General features: G+C 43.3%; 1 protein-coding gene across 2 annotated transcripts in view; it reads right to left on the bottom strand.

Annotated features, from left to right (window-relative positions):
* Nucleotides 1-320: 320 nt before the first annotated feature.
* The window catches only part of trip11 (thyroid hormone receptor interactor 11), a 71,533-nt gene continuing 54,983 nt past the window's right edge, over nt 321-16,870 (bottom strand). For both annotated transcript variants that reach the window (XM_084311603.1, XM_084311604.1), the window contains exons 19-21: nt 12,008-12,130; nt 7,239-7,383; nt 321-2,183 (exon numbers count right to left, since the gene is read on the bottom strand). In XM_084311603.1, coding sequence (XP_084167729.1) covers nt 1,957-2,183; nt 7,239-7,383; nt 12,008-12,130 — 495 coding nt within the window. In that variant the 3' untranslated portion in view covers nt 321-1,956. The remainder of the gene's footprint in view (nt 2,184-7,238; nt 7,384-12,007; nt 12,131-16,870) is intronic.

Here is a 16,870-nt window from a genome sequence, read left to right as displayed (position 1 = left end):
CGCGCGGGGTCTCTCTTGTGGTGTTGGCGGCGCGCGCCGACTGGAAGTGCAGCCCTGGCAAATAATTGGCTACTCGTGGAGTTGTTTTGGGCAAAAAAAAGAAGGCAAACATGCACAATGGTGAGTGTCTGTTTTAAACCTTCTAGAGACAAACAGCCTCCCTCCTTGACACATCCTGTTATACAAAATATCACATCTGGTTCAGCCGGCGCATTCTATTCCCAGTCTAATAAATCTTCTTTATATCTCCATTGTAGCTATACAAAACATTATCTAAATGCATGAGTAAAATAACCACATCCACAACTGTAAAAGGAGAAGGTATAGTACGTTTATTTTATTCGAAAAGCAAAATCCAATTAAGGGACAGGTACTGATGTATCTGCCAAGTTTAATGTAATCAAAGTTATTTGTATTTGTTTTATTTTCGACACTTATGAATTTCAGATGGAGCATCTAAAATAAGTTATTTTACAGTTAAGGATATACAGTTTATACATTATTGTCAGGTGTCAGGTCACCTGGCTGGAGAAACCCTGTAACATTCATTCTGCAGCAGCTGATTGTAGAAATCCATACAAAAATGTAGGGCAGCTAAATGTTACACTGCTGGCCATAGCCGTCATGTGTAAATCTCCTTTTTAATGTGCAGTTGTGTTTTTTTTATTTTACATTTTTGCAAATATATATTTTATATTAATCATTTACATACCAAATCATACAATTTTCCTAAATAGCAAAAACATAGGCACTTGGGAGAGTACTTCCAGAACTTCCTAAGTGTCCATAAATATGAAAAAAGCCCCCCATTGACATATACATAACTATATAATAGTACTTATACAAAGGAGCAGTCTCGTAGTCAAACCGCTTATCAAACCACAGACCGCAATTACGGCTACGTCGCATATCACAGTCTGACCGTCTGGAAAAGACAGGATTTTGCACAAACGTCTGTATGGTTTTAGCAGATGTGGACCACATAAATCTCTTTAAGTCGCACCACTGGTGCCAGAGGAAATCAGGCAAGTCTTGCATCAGATAAAGTATAGTATTCTAAAGTATCCTGTAGGGCTAAAAATAAAAAGGAGAACTACATAATAAAGGGGGAAAAAAGGTAACATCCTCGAATGTATGTTCCACGGTTGTATGTAGGACATACGACGTCTCTTCCCTTCTTGCAGATGGAGGCGTTGTTAGTCCACCTACTGTACATGTGTTTAATACGCAGCACACAGGGACATAACCAGGTCACTGCGTTCAAATATAAAACTTCACAAAGTACAGTAATCCACAATCAAAAAGAAGGATAATACGTTTCTCTTTTTTTAAGATGCAAAGCACCTCATAGACTGGACATGTCAGTCAGTCAGTCATTCAATCAACTCAGTTGACCACTCTGCCCCTAGAGGCGTCTCACAGGCATAGTACTTTGCGTAAAAAGACTAGTTCAATCCCTGTGACAATGCTTTGCATCGATGACACAGTGCGTCCTTGATAAAAACGTCCCGTTGCATACTGAATCCCACATACATTTAAAAAAAAATCGAATATCCTGCTTTTTCTATGTGGACCACTTTGTCGTTTATTTATTTATTCATGCATATTCTGCCCCTTGTTCAATGCATATGATGTAATTATCTAACAACGTTGTGGCTTAAGCACTTTCAGAGATTACTAAAGGGAAAACTTGTTGCATAGAACAGCGATTTCCTATTCGATGAATCCTCCATTTTAAACATAATTTTAATATTTCTCTCCCAAAAAAGAGGTCATGTTACGTCTTTAATAAAAAACAAAACAAAAAACAAACAAAGGGTTTCGTGTCTTTATGTGCTCTCGTTGTTATCTTGTTGTTATCTTGCAGGACAGACAGAACAAGCATAAAAGAGCGTCCGCGCCGCTCACTGCAGTCTCAGTCCACGTACGACCACTTTGTCGTCGGCTGTACGGCGATCACTGTTTCAGTAAGTCCTTGAGCACGGCCCCGCCACTGAACTCGGGAGAGACCGCCACGGGCGTGAAGGTGGGCAGGTTGTCCGAGATGGGCTTCATCAGGAGGTGGTGGTGGCCTCCCGGCCCTCCGGACCCGCCAACACCAGAGCCGATCAGGGGGACCGCGGCGGAGCGCGGGGCCAGGAAGGGGTTCGACTCGCCGCCTCTCTTGCCGGCCGCTAGCCCTCCTGAGGGAGGAAAGGATAGAGGTTAAATCAGGGGAAATGGCAAATGGTGCATTTATATAGCAGCTTTTATCCAAAGCGCTTTACAATTTTGTTCCTCACATCATTCACCCATTCACTCACACACCGATGGTGGAGGCAACCATGCAAGGTGCCAACCTGCTCAGCAGTTAGGGGTTACGTGTTTTTACTCAAGGACACTTCGACAAGTTGCACGGGAGGAGCGGGAATTGAACGGGGAACCTTCCGATTACCAGACGACCGCTCTACCTCCTGAGCCACTGTCGCCTAAGCCACTGTCAAAGACCTGATGTAAAATACGGTAATTTTATTTATTTTTTTTTAAACTTCATTTTTTAGCGTTTATCGCTTTTTCTGGTCAAGCATGACCGACAGAAACAGGTTGAATGGGATATAGATCAGGGGAAGACACTGAGAAAATACGGCGAGTCCGGGAGTCGAACTCGTGTACCCCAGATCCGTGACGCGCACGGTTGTCCCCGACGCCGAAATAGCGCCGAGATACGCGGTGAGCTACTGGAGCTCCCGATAATCTTTTTTTTTTTAGATACATCATGTATACATGCAGGGCTTGACAGTGACTTTAGATACATGTATACATGCAGGGCGACAGTGACTTTAGATACATGTATACATGCAGGGCGACAGTGACTTTAGATACATGTATACATGCAGGGCTTGACAGTGACTTTAGATACATGTATACATGCAGGGCGACAGTGACTTTAGATACATGTATACATGCAGGGCTTGACAGTGACTTTAGATACATGTATACATGCAGGGCGACAGTGACTTTAGATACATGTATACATGCAGGGCGACAGTGACTTTAGATACATGTATACATGCAGGGCGACAGTGACTTTAGATACATGTATACATGCAGGGCGACAGTGACTTTAGATACATGTATACATGCAGGGCTCGACAGTGACTTTAGATACATGTATACATGCAGGGGGGCGACAGTGACTTTAGATACATGTATACATGCAGGGCGACAGTGACTTTAGATACATGTATACATGCAGGGAGGCGACAGTGACTTTAGATACATTTATACATGCAGGGCTCGACAGTGACTTTAGATACATGTATACATGCAGGGGGGCGACAGTGACTTTAGATACATGTATACATGCAGGGCTTGACAGTGACTTTAGATACATGTATACATGCAGGGCTTGACAGTGACTTTAGATACATGTATACATGCAGGGTGACAGTGACTTTAGATACATGTATACATGCAGGGGGGCGACAGTGACTTTAGATACATGTATACATGCAGGGCGACAGTGACTTTAGATACATGTATACATGCAGGGCTCGACAGTGACTTTAGATACATGTATACATGCAGGGCTTGACAGTGACTTTAGATACATGTATACATGCAGGGCTTGACAGTGACTTTAGATACATGTATACATGCAGGGTGACAGTGACTTTAGATACATGTATACATGCAGGGCTTGACAGTGACTTTAGATACATGTATACATGCAGGGTGACAGTGACTTTAGATACATGTATACATGCAGGGGGGCGACAGTGACTTTAGATACATGTATACATGCAGGGCGACAGTGACTTTAGATACATGTATACATGCAGGGCGACAGTGACTTTAGATATATGTATCAATCTCTCCACACACAAGCACACATGAACACACATCACACATTCTGCACTCGCTCACACACAAACTTTAATTATCGTAATTCCTCTAATAGTAACCGGGTCTCAAATACAAGCCGGGTCTCTATTAATGGCCGGGTGCGCTCTTGAGCTAAGCAATTATAAGCCGGCCTCCTAATACAAGCCGGGTTACTAATATACTGAGCTGCATACTGAGCTAGTTACTTGATTTCACTTTGAAAACGTTGAAATGACCAGTGGCCACCTGTAATAGCACTGTTTACTATTTCATACAGTACTTGGTTTCAATAAATGAACCCAGTACATTTTACTGGGTTCAAACTGACACAAAATGTTGATTTATTCATTATGATCCGTTCGAAAATTTGAAATATAGGCCTCCCTCTTATACAGGCCTCCTCCTAATACAAGCCTGGTACCCGCTACAGTTGAAACAAATACAAGCCGGGGTTACTATTAGAGGAATTACGGTAAATGAAAAGTCTCACATTTGCCACTAAAAGTGAACCGTAAAAATTATTTATGAGCACAAAGTGCGATTAAAGATAATCTTTACATAATCCCCACCCCCCCACTCCATATAGGTCAGTGGTTGCATTGAGCAAAAAAAAATCTACTCAGCTGCCAGGACCTCCCGCCTGGACCTAGCGTCAACAAAGCATGTGAGCAGAGACCTTCGTTTAGTTTTTCTGGACCACAAGCCGCAAAAGCTTAAAGGTTTGGCCGAACTTCACGAAAAAAGATGGAATACAGCATAATAAAAACAGATAAAATATAGTGTTAAGTGTTTAAAGTGTCTAAAGTGAATGTTAAAGGTGAATGTTTAAAGTGAGTGTGTGCAATGAGTTTTGTGTGAAGGGTATGTAGAATGGATGGGTTAGTGTTGCAGAGTCCACATTGAGCAGCCTGATGGCCTGGGGACAGAAGCTCCTTTCGAGACTCCGGTAGCGCTTGCCTGGGGGCGTGTAGCTTAATCCCAGCGGAAGAGTGCGTCGTGTTTCTCTGATTGGCCATGACGCCCATGTGACCGCGGCAGCGCGAGAGAGCGGCAGTGCGGAAATAGGCTGCATCCTCCACGTCAAGAAAGACAGACAGGCATTCTCTGTGACAAACCCTAACCATAACCAACTCCGAAATAATGCCTAACCTTAACCCTCCCTAACCTTAACTTAACCCTAACCTTAACCAACTCCGAAATAATGCCTAACCTTAACTTAACCCTAACCTTAACCAACTCCGAAAGAATGCCTAAACTTAACCAGCGGAAGAATGCACGTTTATAGCGAGAGATGATAGCCGTAAAAAAGAAAAAAAAAATTTAAGTGATTCGAACTTGTGACCAACCGCACCGCAGGCTCCACAGCACGGCGGCATACCAGTTGAGCTAAGCGTCAAATGAAAAACATCTGGGATTACGGCTACATAATGCCGCAAGCTCTGCTGCTCCGCTCTGCGGCTGCCGCGCTGCCGCGGGGCGTGTCGCAGCCCATCAGGGAAAACGCGGAAGCGCATGGCAGCACTCTTCGGCTCCAATTAAAGAATAGGCTGCCTGGGGACAGAAGCTCCTTTTGAGTCTCTCTACTGGCCATGAGACTCCGGTAGTGCTTGCCTGGGGACAGAAGCTCCTTTTGAGTCTCTCTACTGGCCATGAGACTCCGGTAGTGCTTGCCTGGGGACAGAAGCTCCTTTTGAGTCTCTCTACTGGCCATGAGACTCCGGTAGTGCTTGCCTGGGGACAGAAGCTCCTTTTGAGTCTCTCTACTGGCCATGAGACTCCGGTAGTGCTTGCCTGGGGACAGAAGCTCATTTTGAGTCTCTCTACTGGCCATGAGACTCCGGTAGCGCTTGCCTGACTGCAGTGGTGCAACCCTCCCGCGCACCATTTCCGACGTGTTGTGGACTCCTGTCATATACGGTTACCGGTAGCAACGTTAGCGCTTTACATTTGAGTTATATCCTGTGCTGCAAGTAATGACATAGCGTGGAGAGAGGTTTGGCTATGCGAGCCACTGGAGTGTAACAATATATTGACCGCTGACATTTGTCTTTTAGATCAGTTACCCGTAAGCGAACGGTAATCCTAGATCCAAGTTCACAGAGCTGCTTACCACATCCAGTTCATCCCCAGACACCCTCTATTAAAGAAAACGACTTTCACTCTAGCTATGAAGGGGCAGATGAGTAAAGAAAGAGTGGATGAATGTCACCGAGTGGTGATTTAAGGTGAACAGATTACATTCCTTGGCAACAGTTGTCTCCTTCCTTAGGCAATAGTTAAAGCAACATTTATTATCATCTGACAAGAATGAAAGGTGGAATAGGTTTGGTTTTTGATATTTAATTTTCTCCCCCACCAAAAATATTAGAATCGGACCAGAGATTCGATAAGAACCGGGTTTGATAAAAATCCAAACGATACCCAAACTCACTGTACTCCTTGAGGAGAAACGTAAGTGTCAAGCCCTGTCGTGACCTAATTAATCCCCACATTGAACTGTTTCTTAGTTCAAAAAAGGTCTAGAGGGACTTTTTATTTGTTTGCTTTGGATTTCTTTTAGCCCCATTGAGCCATTCTTCCACGAGTCCAGAGCAAGATTACAATCTGGTTTCCACTACAGTTGGCCTTTTGTGGAAAAGTGGCTACACAATAATATATAAAACAGCTGATAACCACTATCTACTGGAATGGATGCCTGCAAAAGAAGATGTAAACCACATTACCAGAGATCCCGCCAAAGTGACCAATTTGTCAAATTCTCTGATATTCCACGACTCCCGCAGAGAATTTACGAAATGCCCCTACTTTCCCTGTCTGGGACAAACTCCTTAAAACTTCATGATATTCCATAAATTCCGTGACCAATGGGAACGCTGTTAAATGAGGCATGTCTCAGGGAGGGAGAGTGAAGATATAAGAGAAGCTCCTGTCTGACAGCCTGAACACATTATGCAAAATGTTGCAGAGTAGCCCTGCCTGAAGCCTAACATCTCCCTTGGCCTGAAGCCTAGTAAGCCTAATATCTACTGCTGCAGACAGAGTGGAGGTAATGTAATTATTACAAATGGTAACCGACTGTTTTGACTGAAAATACGCATTAAGCATCGGGTATATTGCATTTGCTGTGCATCGTTATGTCCGCAAAGCGAGACATAATACAATCTGTAGCATCTGTGTGTGTATTACTCCCCGCAATATGTCGTTATTGCTGCTGCCATGCACTCTAAGATGCTTTCTAAAAATAGATTTCCCTAAACAATTACTTGAGCAAATGAGCACTACTCAAGTAATTCATGCGAGTACTCGATTAGAGAAAACATTACTCGTGCCCATCCTAGTATCCATGCGATAGTTACTCCCAGAAGGGTGGTTACCTGCTGCCTGGTTGAAGGCGGAGATGCCCCTTCTCCCAGGAGGCGGGGCATTCAGGGGCTTGATGTCATGGATCGAGAAACTTGCTGGGGGCAACGACGGAGTGGACTCCACCTCCAGAAACTTGACAAACATCTCGGAAAAGGACTGCAATTCACAGAAACAGGACAGGTCAGAATTAGGGATGTGTCATACCATGTAGTCACTGCTAATACCAATTATTTAGTCTTACTCTGGGCTTTAAAAAACATAAATGTTATTTCTATAGTACTGCACAGGGCAGTTTCGATTTGTGAATATGAGCAATTCTCTCCTTAAACTGAATACCAGACACTAGTGATGATGTCATCAAGAGACAAATCCTGGAGCTGCTCCATACAGTAGATAGAGAATAGTGGAACAACTCCGAGGACACTACGACAGCACCCATGGTGATTACACTGGGATAAGGACACATTGACTGCCGTTCACGTAGATCTACGTTTCCGTCGCCCGACGGTTGAGTGCCGGAAACGTAGATCGACGTTTCTGTCACGGTATTTCTTTTATTATCTATTGCCATTCATAATTCAGCGGGGCACCTTGTGCATACTGTTCTGAGTGTGTCTGAGCTGGCAGACGGTATTATACCACCCTCTAACGCCTTCGGCCAGTAATGCACCCCGTTAGAAATGGGTTGGTTTCTTTTCTCTACCGAGCTGCGGCATGGGGGCGGGTCCTAAACACTCCGGCAAAACACACGCTTGTAGGGATGCTTTGGACTACTGACCCCGCCCGCCCGTTGAAGAGCAATGTCCTTCAACGTCGGAGGCACGATCGCTGTGGATAACTGGAATGGCGATGAGATTATTGGATTCTTTTTTTTCCCATTACTTCAGAGACCAGGTAAGGACACCATATATGAAAGCTTGCATTGATCTGATATTTATTTCTATTGCGATTGAAGCTATCGATGTTATAGCTGTTTGGTTGTTTTCCGTTGGGTTGCAGGAGGGGGGGGGGGGGGGGGCGCCGGTCTAAATCACATTGCATGCGTGCACGACAAAGGATAATAGTGATGATCTAGCGTTGATTTCAGGAAGATCCGATAATCAGGCGAAAAATGACAACATGTTTATTGAATTAAACAAAAACGCTGTTTTCGTGTCTTAAAAATCGGTATAAAACGGAAATGTACGGATGAAAAAAGAATCTGTTTTTTGCACGTTGACCAGAAGCAGCTCAATGAGACTCGACGGCGTTATTAGACCCGTAGCTATACTATAAAATATAGGTTTAGGTCTACAAAGTACAACTACGTTTACATGGGTTTAATGGACGGCACAGAAGTGGTCACTTCCCGGAAGGGGCGTGGCACTCAATGTGTTAAGGAACACCTATATATTATTTATATGGGAAAAGGGATACAAAAAATATATATATATAAATTCAAAAGCTTGCCCACCTTATGTCGGGGTACTCAAGGGGTCTTAATATGATCCTACCCGCCAGTTACCTCTCAGGGGCCTCTCTACTGATTGCATACTGGCTCTTTAAATGTTTTTGTTATTCAGTAGATTGCATATTTGCACATAGGCTGGTATACCGGAACTCATTTTGCTATCTCAGGGACTTCATTCTGTGTTCAGTTTTTTCTCAAGTTTTCTTAAGTTCAGTTTTATTTACCTTTTGTCTTAGTGTCTTTTTGTTCATGTTTTGTACTTGTAAAGTGCACTTCCTGTGTAACCATACGTCCTATGCTACTCTCCTATTATCTTCTCTCTGGATAACCTCTTTAACCACTTTCCACATAATTTAAGAAGTTGTGATTAAATATGACTCTTTTACAAAACAGGGATTTTCTAACAGTGTGAGGGATTTTTTACTTCACAATATTCAATCAGAAGTCAACCCACATGTACTATGGGAAGTAACTAAGTGTAAGGTATGCATCTGACGAAGACCTTTCAGGATGAAGCGTTGAAAATCACTATGGGAGCATAATATACAGTGTGCAGACATTCTTCTTTGATACAAGTAACTAAGTGTCACACGAGGGGAGCTTGTACTTCTTTTTTCTTTGCATTTGTACAGAACCTGTCGAGAGAATCTTGAGAAAACCATGTGAAACGGATCATCTTGAATCCCAACAAAAGTCAAATTATACTGAAAGGCAGTCCTCTGCCATGTCAGTTGTCAGATGTCTGTACTTCTGCACAGGCTGCATTCTTCATTCCAAAACACGACAAAAATAGGAATTTGCAGAAAGATCTAGTAGTCCTGGCATTACGTTTAGAACATCTGGCTTCCATAAGACTGAGAAAATTTTAACGTGATTTATGTACACTTCCTTCTAATAATAATCAGGCTTTCACCCCTTTTTATTCAAATTTATATACTTGATATAATTTATATACTGCAGTCACAATGTGGCAGTTTTTTTCGAACTCTTTGAACCTACCCCTCTCTCTGTTATTCAGTCTTCCCAATTAGATGCCCTTATAACCTTAAAAAGAACTTGCTCTTGATTCAATGTCAAAACCTAAATCTCCCGGTTTGGATGGATTCCTCCTGAATTGCTATCCGAGTTATGGCAGAATGGTAGGTCCTATCCTCCTTGACTTTATTAACTTCTCACTCAAGGTTGGTTATTTCCATAGAGACAGAAAAAATCTATCTTTTAAAAACATCTTTTAAAAGGTTTACCGCCCATTATCACTTTTTAACTGTGATTTTAAATTGTATGCCAAAGAGCTCTCGAGGAGGTTGGATTCCTGCATTACTTCCCTAATAAACTCAGATCAGACCAGGTTTGTTAAGAGCTGTTTGGCCTTCTACAATATACAGTTTATTACATATAATTGAGGTTTCCCCTGATGTGCATCCTTGGGCAGTCTTATTTTTTTTTTAAATGCAGAAAAGGCTTTGTGTCCAAGTTGGTCGCCTTGGTTCATCCGACTTTGTTTTAACAAGAGGGACTAGATAGGGCTGCCCACTTTCCCCGGGTCCATTTGCTCTCTCATTTAACCATTAACCCAGGCAGTGAGGGAAAACCATGCCACATCTACAATCATAATCAAAGGGACATCTCATCACATTTCCCTTCATACCGATGCATTTTATTGTACCTTTCGGATGTAGCTAACCCTGTATGTCATGTACATTCTTCTACAAGTTTGCCTCCTTCTCTGGTTTTAAAATGAACTGGTCAAAATCGATACAGATGCCATTATACAACACAAGTATTAACCTTGAACTAACTTGTCCTTCTAGTCTCCTTACAAAACCATGGCTTTACCTACGTAGGTATCCAAATTCTAGTTAATCTAGTTAAAGAGTTAAACTTCAATTCAGTTCTTATGAAAGTGAAGAGAACTGCTTAACAGTTGGTCTGTTTTACACATGCTGGCCTCCATGGTCGTGATTCTGTTATAAAGATTTATATACTTCCATGAATCAATTTCCTATCTTTACTCCCTCTCTCTCCAACAACACATCGATTGTAAATACCATGAATTATCTCCCATTTGGCATAATAATGCACTCTTGTCTCTGGGTCTACACCTTTTATCTTTCCACAGTAGTCTAGACAAGGCTTTCGTGTGTCAGTTTTTAACCATCAAGACCTTCACTCTTTCCAAGTTTTGAAGGAGTGCTACTTCCGTCCAGGATCCTCATGTTTTTTTTAATATTATCAAAGCCAACTTGTCAACCACACTCTGGAAAGGGGCTGTATCTCCCAGATCGCCACCCCCCCCCCCTTTTAACCCTTTCACTACCACACTACAGAAGGTTAACCCTTTCACTACCACACCACAAAAGGATGAACCCTTTCACTACCAAACTACAGAAGGTTAACCATTTTACTACCACACTACAGACGGTCTGAATGACAGATAATAATAGTAACAGACACTCATCGAACATTGCAATATTCTGAACAGTTTAATAATTTTCTTGTTCCGATTCAGACAAGACAAGCTTACGTCTCGTGTCATCGCTGCCCTCATTGCCTGTCACAGCACTTGATTTGATTTGGACTGCCCGACAGCTCCAGATATGTAGCGTGCTTGATATTTGTCGGGCATCCGCGATGCATCAGTGAGCCTTGCGTATTGTACAGTTCACATATAGCAATTGAGCAGCGCCGAGCGAACACCGATTTGCCTCTGATCTGAGGCTTTTGGTCCGTGAGTGGAAAACCAGGGCTATAATCATGTAGTCTGAACTCTGCATTTAGAGAGACAGTTTATAACTAGTGACGATTGACTTAACTTCCATTCAAAGACGGGTTTACCCTTTAAGGATTAAAAACGGTATGGTAATAAAGCTCATGGCCGACCCCTCCCACCCCGGTCACAGCCTCTTCACCCTGCTCCCCTCTGGGAGAAGGCTGAGGATCCCAAAGGCTGTGAAAGCTCGTCACAGACTGAGCTTCTTCCCCTCAGCCGCCAGGCTGATCAATGCCTCAGGTCCCCCCCCCCCCCCCTCTGACCCCAAGTGACACTGGCACAATGACACTGATTGCACTGCACTAGTCCTTACTGGAACTCTGCACTCTACACTTTATATATATATATATGTATTTAATTGATTAGTCCTACACTGCACTGTTTTTTGTCCTGTGTCTGTGTTGGTGTTTGTCGTTTACTGTGGAAAAAGAAAGGAAAAAATGCATACACTGTAATGCTGCAACAATTACCAATGTGTTTTTACACAAATGGCTTAATAAAGGAATCTGAATCTGAAAGCCCAGAGCTTCCACCCCGACTCCTGATGGCATGGTTCTTACCGAGTTGAAGCCTTGGCCGTGGGTAGGTCTCTGGGGAGTGTTGGGGACACTCTGCACCGCTCTGCCTCCCAGCCAGCCGGACACCCAGCCAGTGACTCCATGCCGGCCATCCTCCTCCAACATCTGCACGGACAAAGACAGGAGGCAGGAAAAGGTGGGAATAGGAGAGGGAGAGAAGGAAAGAAAGAGAAGAAAGAGAGAGAGACACACATAATGAGTTTTTTTAATAACAGAACTAGTCGTGCTCCTCACATACTGTATGAGTATGAGATACGAATTTTGAGAACAGAACATTCCAATGATGATGTCACGATGGCTGCTGGCTAAGAAACTAGAAAGGTGCACCCTGTAGAGCGCAAATGTCTACCAGGTGGCACCCACACATTTCTTCTCTTGCTCTTTCACAGAGCAAACACAACTACATTATTGAACAAATGCACACTATTAAACTATTAGACTAATACGCTATTACACTATCACACAATTACACTGTTGCACTATCACACAGTATTACACGCTATTACATTGTAAGGCAAATATTTGTCAAGTTTGGTGGAAATCGGATCAGGAGATACACTCATTTGAGTATTGAACGTTTGGCCTGATGGTGGCGCTAGAGGGAAGGTCATCAATAGGATTATTCCTCTTGGGGTCAGGAATGTGCACCGCAAGTTTGAAAAGATTCAGATGAAAGCTGAAGAGATACAATAATGTGCAAATTTCCCATTTGGCCTGATGATGGCGCCAGAGGAAAGGTGATGGACAGGCTTCTTCCTCTTTGTGTCGTGAATTTGAAAAGTATTTGAACAAAATTTATTCGGGATACACCAAATCCTAAAAGTGAAAGTTTGGTTCATGGGGGCACCCAACTCAACTCAGTTCATCCTACAGCGGTCACGAACGTGCACAACAAATATTAGACCAATCGGCCTTGTAGTAGATATAGCTGTGGACGGAAAAAAGGACAGACAGACTTGCGCATGCAACCGATCACATAACCGTCCCCTTTGCCTGGTGGAGATAAAAAAACGTACACCTGAAAGAGTTAAAAGCTGGAGCACGCAAGATCAAGCCTCTGTGAAAAAAGACCCCGATGGCACTGGTTTATTGGTTTAATATTTAATATATTACATTACGACACATGATTTTCATTTGTGTTCAGCGTTGTGTGTTGCTAGTCGTCACGGTGCTCTCAGGGGAGTGATCAACGCTGCAGTCGTCAGCCAGTTTTCCTGGGACAGCGGCCGCCTCCTGCCAACACCAATGTGTTACTGATCACGGCGTCCAAATAACATTACATGCCGAGAGCAACAGTTTCCTCAAGGAGCGTGGCGCGTCCAGGGACACACATGCGACGGTCCAGAAAACTCATTTTCAGGAGAAGTGGCGGGGAAACCGAGAAAACGCTCATCCCGGATCGTTTAGAGCAGGGGTTCTCAACCTTTCTGCTGCCAAGGCACCCGTGTTCAATAAAATATTCCAGGGCACCCCTACATACGATAAAGACTTTTCCGGTCCCGTCTTTTTTGCTACAATGATGACAAAAGTGCTTGCTTTCAAAATAATGTTTATTTAAGAAACCGGGAAACACATTTGTGTGTATATATGCAGGCTATATAACGCATTATTAACAGGTGTTTCAGGTCTAAATGGCTTAGTACTGTTGACATTACACTGCTTGTAGTAGTAAATCAAATAGCATATTTCTTTAAATAAAATTACAGAAAATTATCACTAAAGTGCCATCTGTTGCAGCTGCACACTTTTCCATAAAAATAGCATATTTGGATAAGTGTGACCATTTCTCAAAAACTGAAAATCATGTTTTTTTTTTTTAAATACAGAAAAGGATCACCAAGTTACCATTTCTCAAAAAATATAAATAAATACAGAAAATAAGCACTCGTTCACTCAGTGGACATTTCTAGCTCAATGCGAGGTCTGCTGCTGCTGGCTAATAATACGGTCAATACGTGGGGAGATCTTTGACAAGGCAACAAGCATGTCATCCTCAAGGCTCAACTTGGCCCTATATTTTGTTTTCAGAGCTGTCATGGATGAAAAGCCAGCTTCACACAGATATGTGGTGCTGAATGGTATCAACACCTTAACTGCTGCATCATGAGATACTTGGTACTCAGCACCACACTCTGAAACGAGCTCTCCAGGTGGTATCAGATGAGATTTCAATGAGTTCTTCCAAGAGTTTGGATGGAGATGTGTCAGGAAGCTTTGTCTCAATGTTGTCTGTAAAGGTTTTTTTTATCCACAGTAACTTGGTGATCCTTTTCTGTGTTTTACTAAATAATGATTTTCAGATTTTGAGAAATGGTCAAACTTATCAAAATATGGTATTTTCATGGAAAACAGTGCAGCTGCAACAGATAGCACTTTAGTGATAATTTTCTGTAATCCAAAAAAAAAAAAAAAAAAAAAAAAAAAAAAAAATATATATATATATATATATATATATATATCTATATATCTATATATATATATATATTTTTTTAAATCTCAAGGCACCCCTGGCAGCTCTCTGCGGCACCCCTGTTGAGAACCGCTGGTAACAGTTCCGCGGAATAGAAAAACTAATTCTGAATGATCCTGGGAACACCGGGAACGCCGGGTAAAAGGGGGGGGGGTGCCTGTGCCAGTGCCTCTGTGGCTCATCCTGGAAGAGGAGACTGGTTTGTGTGTCCCACTTGGAAGTTGTAAACACAGAGTTGAGTGGAAAATCTCAAATGCATTAACAGGAGTTGAGGGCTAGGCGAAAGGAGAGATGAAATGGAACAACCTCCAGGGGCAATAAAGACAGGATGACGTCCAAAGAGGAGTTGTAATCACATTTGCCCCCTCGCTCCCAATGTGTTTTCCTTTAAAAGGGGAGTTGTGTAATACGCTGGGAATAGTTGGACCTGGTCCCGCGGGGCTGTGGGCTGCAGCTGCGGATAAGGAAATGCTTTCATGGCGGGTCGATACCAGACTAGAACTTCAGGGCCTGCTGGAGTTAAAGGCGATCACTGATCCCACATGGGGATTTGGGTGGGGTGGGGGGGGGGGGGGGGGTGACTTGGTCGTGAGCCACGGTACTCCGTTTGACGAGGCTAATCAAAGGCTACTACTCGCTCCCGGTCAGGGTGACATGTGTGTAAATGGCGCTACTCTCCCCTTACACCAGAAGAAACAAGTGGATTAGATTCTAATTTATTGTTACCAGTACAATGAAAAGAAGTTTGGCATCCAACCAGAGTGCAAATGTAACAGTAAAGTGCAATAGTAATATACAATGTACAGGTGATTAAACTGCGTCGTTGCAAGCAGCATGACCCCGATCGTGGGGTCAAGCGACGGCCAGTTCCGAACGGCCACATTTTGAACAATATAGAGGCTACCGACAGACATGTCAGTTCTCATCGGTCTTATCGTGGTTTTGCGGGGAACCCTGCCAAGGTGTGGACGTTGAATAGACAATGATATAGTGACGTCGAAATCCAACCTTGATTTACGTATACATAACTTACGCATGAGACAAAAGATGCATTTCTTGTTCCTTCTCGATACTTCTTCTAAATATAGACCGCTGCTATTGTCCAAAAAGGATTTCTATCTCCAACAGCATGCGGTCCAGTCAGACGAGCGAGCCGGTGAGCTGTGAAGCGGGCCGGGCGGCCAACCAAAACACATGACTTCACATCAGGAATGAAGAATAATTGGAACGGTCGGTGGGGGGGGGATTCATCATGCAACAGATTGTTTGTAATTACACGACTGATCTCGGATCAGCCGCGGTGTTGCCTTTAGGGATTTTCGATCCCCTGAACCTCGCCATGCACACGTTATCGCTGCTTGTGCCTCTAGATAGTGGAATTAGTAAGGGAGTTATAAATATATTACATGCTGGACGAGCTGACTTTCCCACAGGGATGTAGGTTATTTGTGGTGGAGGTGGAGGAGGAGGTGGTGGAGGAGGAGGGCCTCAGCCAGGTAAAAGATGTCAGAGTCAGCAAGCATAAGGACGATTGCACGTACAAAACAAAAACCATCAGGCAGGCGATACAGGAGTCTGAAAGCCAGGACTACGAGACTGACAAACAGTCCGTTTCTGTGGGTAGAAACAAACAGTTTCTACCCACAGGCCATCAGGCTTGTGAATGCCAGCTCCCCCATGAATCTATTTTCATACTAATAAACATAATAGCCACAAACACTGAGATTAGTCAACGTTGTCGTGAAGATCTGTGTGTGTGTGTGTGTGTGTGTGTGTGTGCGCTACCTCTTTACCTTTGGGTATTAACACTTTCTGCGCCAACCACGTAATATTACGTGTTTGCTCGCCAGCGGTTGAGCGCCAAACGCGTAATATTACGTTTTTAGATCCTTTGATATTTTTCCTCTGATCCTCGTTCTAAATCGTCATCCGGGTCATTCTAGCCGTCCCTGGGTCGTTTGTATAAATTGGAATTGCAATGCCGACCAGGTGGCAGTATCGTCTGTGTCTGAACTGGAATTGCATTGGCGTGGATGCACGTCTTCCTTTTTTCTTTTTGTGGTAGGGGCTCCTCCTCCTGCTTGAGATTCACATTGATCGCCTCGAAATTCCGTTGCCTAAGCGTATTTTACCATCGAAACGTGTATAGATATATACACTGGTAATTGCGATGGCGATGCAATCACTTGGAATTATTCTTTTTGGAATACCTTCTGGCTAAGATAAAGTATATTCAATGTCTATTTTACCGAACCTGAAACGTGTTTTTCTAACGATCACAGTTCTGTGTTTCACCGGACGTAAAACATGCTCGGCAAACACGATCACAGTTTTGAGTTAAAACTACCCCCCCACCCCCCTTGATGATTTTGTGA

The sequence above is a fragment of the Notolepis coatsorum genome (genome assembly GCF_963971535.1).
Source record: "Notolepis coatsorum genome assembly, chromosome: 3".
Classification (NCBI taxonomy): Eukaryota; Metazoa; Chordata; class Actinopteri; order Aulopiformes; family Paralepididae; genus Notolepis; species Notolepis coatsorum.
This window is presented reverse-complemented; position numbering and strand designations above follow the sequence as displayed.